This window comes from Photinus pyralis, unplaced genomic scaffold (assembly GCF_008802855.1).
Source record: "Photinus pyralis isolate 1611_PpyrPB1 unplaced genomic scaffold, Ppyr1.3 Ppyr1.4_LG1, whole genome shotgun sequence".
NCBI lineage: Eukaryota > Metazoa > Arthropoda > Insecta > Coleoptera > Lampyridae > Photinus > Photinus pyralis.
The window spans coordinates 32,742,242-32,752,788 of record NW_022170249.1 but is presented as its reverse complement, the minus strand read 5'-3'; the positions used below and the strand labels follow the sequence as shown (position 1 = coordinate 32,752,788).

Genomic DNA, 10,547 nt, shown 5'->3' with positions numbered 1-10,547 from the left:
AATTGATTCTCAAATACTTAAATTTACCATTTCTTGAATACAATTTACTACTCTCAAATTCATTTGATGCCTTCTCAAATACAAATCACTATTCTGAACTACATTTGTTGTTTTCTCAAATACATTTGACTATTCTCAAATACAATTGATACTTTCTCAAATTAACTTGATAGTTTCTCGAATAAAAGTGGAAAAGGTGTAGAAAAACGTATTTAAAGTAACTGAGATATCACCAAAAAACTGAAAATGTTAAATTTTGTTTTCATTTTCCCTAGCTTAAACAGTCAGAAATGGACGGTTCCCGTTAGCTCCTTCTATTGATATATCTACAGAATACAATCTTTTATCATTGATTTGATATAAGATTTATCAGGTTTTTAACCATTTATGTAGGTACCTGGGTACAAATTTATAAACATTATTATTTTCCCGAAAAGTAAACGAGATATGTTGGTAGCACTTATGAGTAAAATAATCAAAAATATGTTGCACATTCCAAAAATCTAATAAAAAGTAAGGTATTCCATTTAAAATGATTAAGTTACATAGTACCACGTGACGCAATTAAAAAACTTTTTATCACAAAATATATGACCCAGCTTACATTTATAACAAAGTTTTAACAATTTTTAAATCTGCATTTGTTCCCCCAATTCCTCACTGAACACCCTGTAGGTATATCTTAGAAATGTAAAAATGTGTATTATAACTTATTATATTAATAAAAAATAACATAAGTACAAATACCTTCGTTTTTTCTATAATTTACGCCGTCGCTGGTAAGTAAGTAATCTGGAGCTGTAGTACATGATCATTGCAGACTGCCTGACGTCACCTGCGCGACCCGAAACGTTCTTCCCCGTGGCAGCTGTAGTAGCTTGTAGCTTCCGCATCTAATGTGCTGTGGAAATTCTAACAAATTCAGATTCTTAAAAAAATTGACCTTTTCAGTTTTTTGGTGATATCTCAGTTATTTACAAAGGTTTATCAAAAATTTCAAATGCATTTTTTTAGTCACAAAAAGGGACAACTTTGCCACCATTTAACCCACACCCACACAGAGATTCCAATGGTTAGCCACTCATTTGAACTACCCTGTACGGTGAGCACATCACATATAAAACATATACTGTATTTCATGAAATAAATAAATACTAGTGCCTTTTTCGAGTCTTAAAGCTATCACTAGACTCAACAAGGAAAAGATCTTCCAATATTTGGGAATAGAACTGCTTAAAATTTGGGCTTAGACAATATATTTATAACATAAAGAACGTGGTGGTTATCGCCAGTGTTAGAAAAATATTCCGTTTCTTTGGGCTGGTTGTACAAGTACCTTGGTTCAGTTGACTTACTGAATGAAGAAACTTGGTTAGTTAAAATTAAAGTACCCAATCTATAGTCTGTCTCACCTTGACTTTACAGTACAGGTTCTTATCGTGAACAAAGATGCCAAATGTCATCAAAATATGATTTGAAGAAAATGGGCGTATCTTTTGGATAAAATCGGCATCGCCGCGCTAAAACCTCGTATAAAGAAAAACTGACGTGGAAAAAGATGTTAGTAAAGCAGAACATCCCTCTAGAAGGCTTTTGAAATAGAAATTTAATTATCCTAATGGGTCTAAAATGATACTTGTACATCAGGAAGTTTATTATGCCAGAAAAAGAAAACATTTCAAAATCACTCTGCTACATTCAAAAAGCAATACAAACCTAATCGATCAAGCAAACCTCGTTGGACACTTTTACCACAATGTACAGTTTTATGCGCATACTGTTACCATAACAAAAAGGTTGTCTGTAATAAGTTCATTCACTTGTGAGGTTGTTTTCTTTAAATCAAGATTTCAAAGCGTGTGTTACCTATGCTGTGGTTCAAGAATATGACATGTGAAAATGACCAATAGACAAAACGACGCATTTTTTAAAATTTAATGAGAATGTGCTACCCGTGATTAATAACTTGTAAAACCATCAAATCGTTTACCTGCTATCATATTACGTATATAAATTATAACAAATATTGTTACAGGAAAAGATATTACGATCAACAATTCAAAACTGCCAAGAAGAAGAAATTCCCGAAAAGGTCTTACCATTCCAAAATTTGGAATATTTAACGATTTCTTGCGCTACAATAAATGTGGTAAATAAAAACGCATTTGCCAACTTACAACTGTTACGCGAGCTCAATTTAGCAAACAACGCAATTTCGGACTTTCCAAACGATATCTTTGAATCGCAACAGGAATTACAGAAACTAAATTTATCCGAAAACAATTTTGTCACGATACAACAAAACCTATTTAAAGGACTACGACAATTAACATCTCTTTCACTCTCTCATAATAAGTTATCTGATTTCGATATGAATTCCCTTCGAGAAATTACACAAATTAAAGAATTATTTCTTCATAATAACGAAATTAGTTTTCTTCCACTAAAAATGTTCCATGCATTAAAACAGCTTGTTAGGCTTCATCTCTCGCATAACAAAATTGAAACAGTCGAAGGGATATTTATGTGGATGTACGAACTGAAATATTTAAATTTATCTCACAACGTTATTAAGAGTGCACTATCTCAGAATCTTCACAACACCCAGTTGGAAATACTTGATCTGTCATTTAACGAATTAACCGTTATTTACGAGGATTCCTTTCCGCTTCAAACTCTTGAGGAATTACACTTGCAGAATAACAAAATTCATATCATCGAGATAAAGGGAGTCGACCATTTTCCATTAAAGGAATTAGATGTACGAAACAATAGACTGGTTTTCTTAGAAGATGAGTTCATTACAAAAGCAACTTCTCTAGAAACGTTACAGGTTGAAAACAATCCATGGGACTGCAAGTGTTTCGAACGTATGGCACTGTTACGCGGTAACTTTTCTTTGGACTTAAGTCAACCATATCGAGATGGAGAAGAACCAATATGTGTAACTGAGAGCGCCGACACATGTAATCTACATAGAGACAAGCTAAATAGGTACTATGAAATTCTCGCAAGATATTGGACGTTACGTTGAAGATTTTCTGTATGAAATTTGAACATGAAATGTTTGTGCATCAATAAATTAATTTAAATTGAGTTGAATAAATCATATTTGTTCAAACATACTCTCCTACACAATATAGTGCAAATAGAGCAAAATAAACACTTTATGGGATCTGATTAAGAAATATTGTAGTACTATAGTTAAGCTAAGATCTTTACGCAAAATTAATTAGTATACTTAGATGTTTTTATTTTAAAATTCTTAAATTAAAAATTATAATTTATACATACGAATTTTTGCAATTAAAACAAATTGTAGAAAAAATATTCTTTTATTAAGTGCCCACAGTTCTAGTTCGGTTCAAGATACCAAAAAGCTTCAGTACCATACATATACCTATGTATATTTCCCTCATAATGTCAACAATTAAAAGAGAATATTAGCTCTCCAACTTCCCTTTCATACTAGGAGGCGGTGACATACTCAATCCCAATTCCCCAGACTCCAACTGCTTTAATAGCCGAAATAGCGCAGCCGCTTCACGTATTCTACTAAATTCAATACAAAACGCCTGAACTTCAATGAACAACTCCTGCAAAAAGTTTCCATTGAATAATAGTCGAAAAACGTTCAAGACTCACCTGAACATTAATAATTTTATTTCGTATCAACGACTGCAAAAAAACACAAACTAATCTTACCAGCCTGTTCTGCATATAACGATCTTTGATTGTTTCGCATGTCGATATACAATTTGAGATGTATAGGTGTACGAATTCGGTTGGTAAATCGACAGTTGTTGTAAGTCTGTTTACTACTTCCATAGAGTGCAAGGACATCTCCATGTTAACCAGCACACTAAAGTATTCTGTGATTTGTTTTGACTGCATTAACTTTAGTAACACTTCTATTGCTATCAATGGATTGTTTTCGACCAATTCTGGAAGCTGAAATTATTAGTTTTCAATTGGGATAGTCAGTTCGAGCCCTGGCATGATATAAATTGTTGATTTCTATTGTTATTATGAAGCATTGTGTAAATAAATGTAAATCTGTTAAACATTCATTTTAAATGTTAAAATACACAATGGCAAATTCAACTGAAGTAGAAGAATTTATTTGTGGCAAAAACATTGGAAAACACTTTGAATTGTTGTATATCGACGTACGCACCTTGGAAGGAGTTAAACCAATGTGGTAAACCAGCTTGGAATCATTATCCAGTTCATTCAGTAGTTGTTGCTGTTGCTGCAGTGACAGAGCTGCCTTATACGCTTTCGTCATTAACTGTCTCGCTTCTTGACCCGCCATATTTGGTACACACATTGTAATGTCATAAGCTACCGTATGTTCCTTAGGCGATGTTACATTGAACCACACAGGCTGTAATTAAAACAATGTCATGTTTTCTGCGCCAAACTGGTACAATTGTTGTTCAACTCATTCCAAAAATGCTACAAATTCTTTTTTTTCCATAATCATTCAAAACGCGCCGACGGGTGGTGGAGATCAGAGTAGGAAACGCGGTAACAACACGTCTTTAAATTTGTCTACAATTTTTAAAAACCGTTTGTTGTATCAGACTAATTCTTTTTAGCGCATTTTTCTAAGAATTAAAAAAAATGTGTTGTTGTTTGCATTTTGTTGGTCTGTCTGTCCGACGCACTTCCGCGGTTTTGAACTACTTTTAAGGGAATGGTCCTAAACCCTGGAATTTTTTGCAACAGGTAGCCTATACATTGAAGGTGTGCCAGACGGGCATCAAATTTTGTCTTAAGGGAGGGAAAAAAATTTTAAAAAATTCTCATTGATACTTTTTGAGCTCTATACAAGACACAGTTGTGAGATTTTCAACACATTTCACTTCGGAGGAATCATAATCAGGCCCGTTCTGGGGGGACGGAGGCCAGGTAGTGCCGAGGGCGCAGGTCTGTAAATAAAATTACCAGGTGTAAGGGGGAAGTCCTAGCACAATGGCAATGACCAACAAACTTTTGGAAAATTATTCCCTCAATGGGGTCATCCCGCCTTCATTTTTTATTTCTGATCCACAAAGTACATTAAAAATAAAAAGACCCGTGTCTCCTCAATTTTTATTTGCGAGTAAAATAAACCCAAAATAAATTATTGAAAAGATGTGTTTTTAGTCCGAATTTGAAACGCTTCAGACTAAATACGTCACAAACCTACAACCAATCACGTAGAAGTAGAAGTGGGTCTGACGTTTGTCACATTTGACGTTTTGAGAGGGATGTTTAACTGCATCTAGCACGAAAGTGACAAGTGCCTGTGACAGATGACGCAATATTGGGTGCGTTCACCAGAACCAACTGTTTGCAAACCGTTTGCGCTTTTTATATAAGCATATTTACTGAACGCATTGCTAATTGTCAAACTGTTTGCAAGCGGTCGCCATTTTTTTAATCATAACTCGCTGAAAATCACAAACATGTTGATCGGGCATGCGCATTTGTTCTAAGCGCGCAATTTGCCTGGAAACCACACGTCAAATTTAATTTGAGTGAATTTTGAGAAAACCGTTTTGTATTCTTTTTGTACATTTCAATAAAAATATGGCAACCTTTCTACAGTTTAAATACATCCTGCTATACGAGATGAATTGAATTGTCCTATAGAAAATCAAGATTGGAGTATTAAATGCATATTCACTGGATCCTTGAGTAAATATTTTTTATCCATAAATTGTACCTGCTTTATGAGAAGTTTTTATTTTCAGATTGTTACATTTAATAAATTTAATAAACTCGCCACATAAGTATAGTCATTTTAAGGAGAGTTAAGATTTGTATAGGTGAAAAACGTATAGTTATAGCAAAGAGTAACCATTCTTTGGTTATAGCAATTATGGTTACTCTTTGGTTATAGCACAGATATACGACGTATAATCTGTGGTTATAGTGTTGCAAGGGAGGGTTTGATGGCCAGCAATCTACTAGGAGACGAGCAAATCGTTCGTGCCGTTTTGGAGCCTTCATAAACCGCATATGAAGGGGTCAGTACAAGTCCAAATGAAATCGAGAGCACTCAGCCAGTATCAGTTATAGGTTATAGATACTTGTGTTAATTATTAGTATACGAATAATGTACCCTAATTAGATTCGAAGAGAAGTTTGGTGTGGAACGATTTCACACAGTTATTCACAAAGTTATTACTCGCCGAGTATTTCAAATTTGACATTCGTCAAAGGGAGGCTGAAGTAATACTATTAAAATATCTTCTTTTCTTGTCTGGGAACTTTGTCGTGGGCAGTGTACGTTCGCAGTTTCTTGCGTTTTTACGGATTAACAGGACCCTTTATTGATAGGAAAAAGCTCTATCAAATGACACAAAAAGTAAAAATGACTTCCATAAGAAAAAACAAAGCTGATGATGGTTAAACGGAGACGAAACGTCAGACTAAAAATTTAAAACTAGCATCTTGTATATGGAAAAAAAGTGGGCACAATTATGGGCCGTTTATTTTGAAATATCTTTTTAAATAACTTAGGTAACAAATAAAAACGATTTTGTAAAATGTCATTTTTTTTCTGGATATCTCCGAAAGTAGTCGGAATTTTTTCAGTTTCAAAACGACATTTTGTTAAGTATCAAACTACTCAACTTTGCCAACCTCTATTTCTTACAGTTCCCGAGATCCCCATGGTGGCCCTCGAATTTGAATAAGCCTGCATACATGGAATGCTCCCTTCTTCATTCATAATTAAATTATTCGATTTATCTCTTACAACTTTAAAGCGCATTGTGTGCAATATGCAATTATCCAATTTTTGGTCGTGATGTACGTACGTACTAGTAATTTACTCCAATTTCGCGCATAAACCTATATGCCGATGGTTTAAACAAATATGCATGCCTTACAAAATTACAAACATGTTTGTGATTTTCAGCGAGTTTAAATTGCGATTCAAAAAATGGCGTCCGCTTGCAAACAGTTTAACAACTAGCAACGCGTTCAGTAAACGTACTTATCTAAAAAGCGCAAACGGTTTGCAAACAGTTGGTTCTGGCAAACGCACCCTATCGTTCACCTGCGCCTAAACAGTTTGTGTTTGCAAACGTAATCAAAGCGCAAACACGTTTGGTTCTGGTGAACGCACCCATTGCCAAGTCGTTATGTCATCTGAATGGTTCTAGGAGCTGATTGGTCGGGCGTATTACGTCACAGAGCCCGCCACAATCATATCGTTTTGAATAAACCTTTAAAACCGCACATGTTCATTATTTTTTGCTAATCAGCCTCTATTTTTAAATAAACTTTTACTGTCCAAAAAAATGTTTTATGGTTTCAGGTACACGCTTATTAAATTAGAACTGCGGAATTCAACTATACTGTAAACCCCCATTCAATTAAATTTAAAAAAATACACTTTCTTCTTATATTTAGTCTCAAACGGCAGAAATTCCGTATTCACCCCCATCAAAAACCAAATTTGAATAATGGAGGAACAGTATCGTATTTTGTATTTGGAATTACTAAAAAACGGTGGTGGCACCAAGGAAGGTATTTGAAAGATGAGGAGGGGGTAGTATGTATATGGAATTTTTTTGGTATTTGGAATAACTGAAAACGATGGTGACGCAAACAAACGTATTCGGGGCACAAACCAACCCCAAACGATCACGGGATAAAAACGTCAAATTTGAAAAATGGTGGGGACAGTATGGAATTTTGTGTTTGGAATAATTTAAAAAACGGTTAGGGTGCAAATGAAGTAATTCGGGACCCAATTAAAGCATAAATGATCACAGGAAAATGTCAAACGATGGTATGCGGGTAGCAAACAAAGCTCAAACGATCACAGGGAAAAAACGTCAAATTTGAAAAAAAAAATTGTGCATTGTGTAAGGCCTTCTCATCGCGAAAGAATGCCGGTCACAAAACACCTGAGAACGGTCCACAATTGGTTGGTTAAATAAGAAAAACATATGATTGTAGACCGGAATCAGGTGTTCTGTGCTCGGCATCTTTCCTGGTGAGCATGATAATTAATTTAATTCAATAACATCTTAATAGTTTTAGGTCTCTTATAAACAATACATACTAATGCATTCCTAACGCATATCCCCTAATCTCATCGAATTACTGGGACTCCGCTGTAACTGAAAAACGAGAGGGATGCAAATGAAGGTATTGGTGGCGCAAACCAAGCGTAATTGATCGTTTTGTAAAAAAAAATTATTTGCAAATTGGGGGCAGTTATAAATTTGCCCCCACCCCTCACGAAAACTTTTAATAAATGGCTACCATGAGAAATCCTGTATAATTACTATTACTAATCGGTGAGACTAGAACCATCTAGTATATTTTGTGCACTTTTTTGTTTTGTTTCATCTAACACAATTACCAGGCCAGTCTTTTTGAATTTATTAGGTACTTATTTTCCCAAACACTACCACAAGTGGACTATAGACATCTACAGTGGATTTTCTATACTGTATAAATACGACCATACAAGCATCTACGTTACTGAAGATCCTAAAATAGTAGTAGATGGTTAACATAATTGACCAATTTAGGTTGTGTCACTTAAGAAATTAGTAGAAAAATATCTTGTTGGAGTTCATTTTGAATAGTTTTACACCTAAACCTCATTAAGGACATTTAATATTGCGCATGCGCAAAATAATTTTTTTAATGCGGCGTTAGTTTTATTTCTAATAGAGGTGTGTACATATATTTCATTTAAATATCTTAACAAATAAAAAATTTGAGATTGGCCACACGTAAAACAATTTTTTGATTCTGCATTAGTTTTACTTTTATTTGTTTTACCTACAGACAAATTTACATTTAAATATCGTAGCTAATAAAAAAAAATTGGGATTGCGTAAATAGAAAAGTTGGGTTGCGCATGCGCAATTTTTTTTATTCATCTGCATAGTTGCCTAAAAATATTTACTAACACAGAAAACCGATCATTCATATGTTCTTTGTACCAAGAATTATAAAAGAAGCCCTTTTTTGAAGGTTTGGGCAGTTTTTGGGCTGTAACTTTTTGGCCCCTGAATCTACGTAGCCGAAAAACAATAGCGACCTTTCTTATATCCTAAAGAACATGTGTATACATTTTCAAAGCGATCGGACGTTTCTACACAAAGTTATCATGCATACGGACAGACAGACGAACAGATATACAAAATTATAAACGATCTCGAGGAAAAGGAAAAGAGTACATTTTAATCAGAACTAGGCTGTCATTTGAAGACTTAGTACCAAACCTGATGTCATTATACTGATTAATCATGTAACATTTACCTCATCCTTACTGTTTAGCAATGGAGGTGCCAAAGTGACAAACTCTGGTTTATACACCCTATACAGATTATCAGAAGTCAATATCTGCTGTACAAACTCTTCTTTTTTATCAGGTTCATTTGCATAACTAAAACAAAATGTGAGGTAAAGCATATTAAAATAGACAAATTATCCACAACTAGAGAGTACCACTGTTATCAATAGCAACTAGAAAGAAAGTCATAATTACCTATTAGTGACCTTTTCAGGATAAGCAATAACAGCTGGAATTCCAGATCGACATATGTGAGATAGCTCCGACTGCTTTTCGGCCAGTGCCAATTGAATGGCTGATAAATCAATATTTGCCGGGCCCACAATATCCGAATTAATAATTTGTGTTGCAGTTTTCTTTAAAATCTGAAACAAACAACAGCGTAATGATTGCAGGTAAGACTCCACCTACCGCGTCTTTTGGAACATCCGATATTAGTTGAGCTATGAAATTCTTTTCTGGCGCTGAAAATTTCGGCAACTGACCTGGATACTCTAACTTCGGAGTCCCAACGGTACTTTGTTGCTCTGGTGGATGCTAAAATGAATTTGTTAGTTGCAAGTGTCACTGCGTGAATAGGACCCACCAAAATGTGGATGAAAACCTTAGCAAACGGAGTATTTTCTATGGATTCTCCACGATACAGTTCATGTAACAAAGTAACGGCAACAAGCCTTTGTTCGGGTTCCTCTAACAAGTCCTGTTGTAATAACATAATCAAACAAGAGCCCACTACGATGCAACTGTTAAAAAGTCAACTGAAATATTAAACATACCTTTAAAATAGTCGGTGCTTTCGAATTTTTTATGTAAATCATTAGCCAGTGCCTCTAATGTTTGTGTTTTAACATTATTCTCACCAAGTAAGCTGAATCGAAACTGTCATTACAGATTTTGTACTCGATGGCACTTTCTACTTACTTTAATAAGGTATCACATTGTGTTATACTTAAAGCCATTTTATTATAAATTTAATAAACCTATAAATAATTAATAATAAATTAATATTTGCATTGTTGTTTGGTGTAAGTGCAGGGTAAGGTTACAAAACATCGACTCTGATCAGTGGCTACATAACTGTCAAAGTGTGTCTACTGTATCACAAAGAAATAAAAAATGAATTGCTGCCGAATCGCCTTTGGAAATACAAGTTACGATTTACCATGTAAACAAAAATTCCAAAGTTGACTCGACAGCAACTCATTTTTGATCGCATATCTTTGTATTTGTG

At 34.5% G+C, this 10,547-nt stretch overlaps 2 protein-coding genes across 2 annotated transcripts; one reads left to right on the top strand and one right to left on the bottom strand.

Moving 5' to 3' along the window:
- Positions 1-807: 807 nt before the first annotated feature.
- LOC116159827 (leucine-rich repeat-containing protein 15-like) lies at positions 808-3,255 on the top strand. Its single transcript, XM_031472912.1, has 2 exons — positions 808-870; positions 2,036-3,255. Exons 1-2 carry the CDS (start codon positions 808-810, stop codon positions 3,032-3,034), a joined length of 1,062 nt encoding a protein of 353 aa, XP_031328772.1. The 3' UTR covers positions 3,035-3,255.
- Positions 3,256-3,319: 64 nt separating this feature from the next.
- LOC116160255 (CCR4-NOT transcription complex subunit 11-like) lies at positions 3,320-10,400 on the bottom strand. The gene is made up of 9 exons (XM_031473412.1): positions 10,238-10,400; positions 10,093-10,184; positions 9,903-10,048; positions 9,728-9,853; positions 9,512-9,681; positions 9,283-9,409; positions 4,178-4,387; positions 3,646-3,951; positions 3,320-3,596 (listed from the first exon to the last, which is right to left on the bottom strand). The coding sequence occupies exons 1-9, from the start codon at positions 10,273-10,275 to the stop codon at positions 3,444-3,446; spliced, it is 1,368 nt and encodes a 455-aa protein (XP_031329272.1). The 5' UTR covers positions 10,276-10,400; the 3' UTR covers positions 3,320-3,443.
- Between the last annotated feature and the right edge of the window lie 147 nt (positions 10,401-10,547).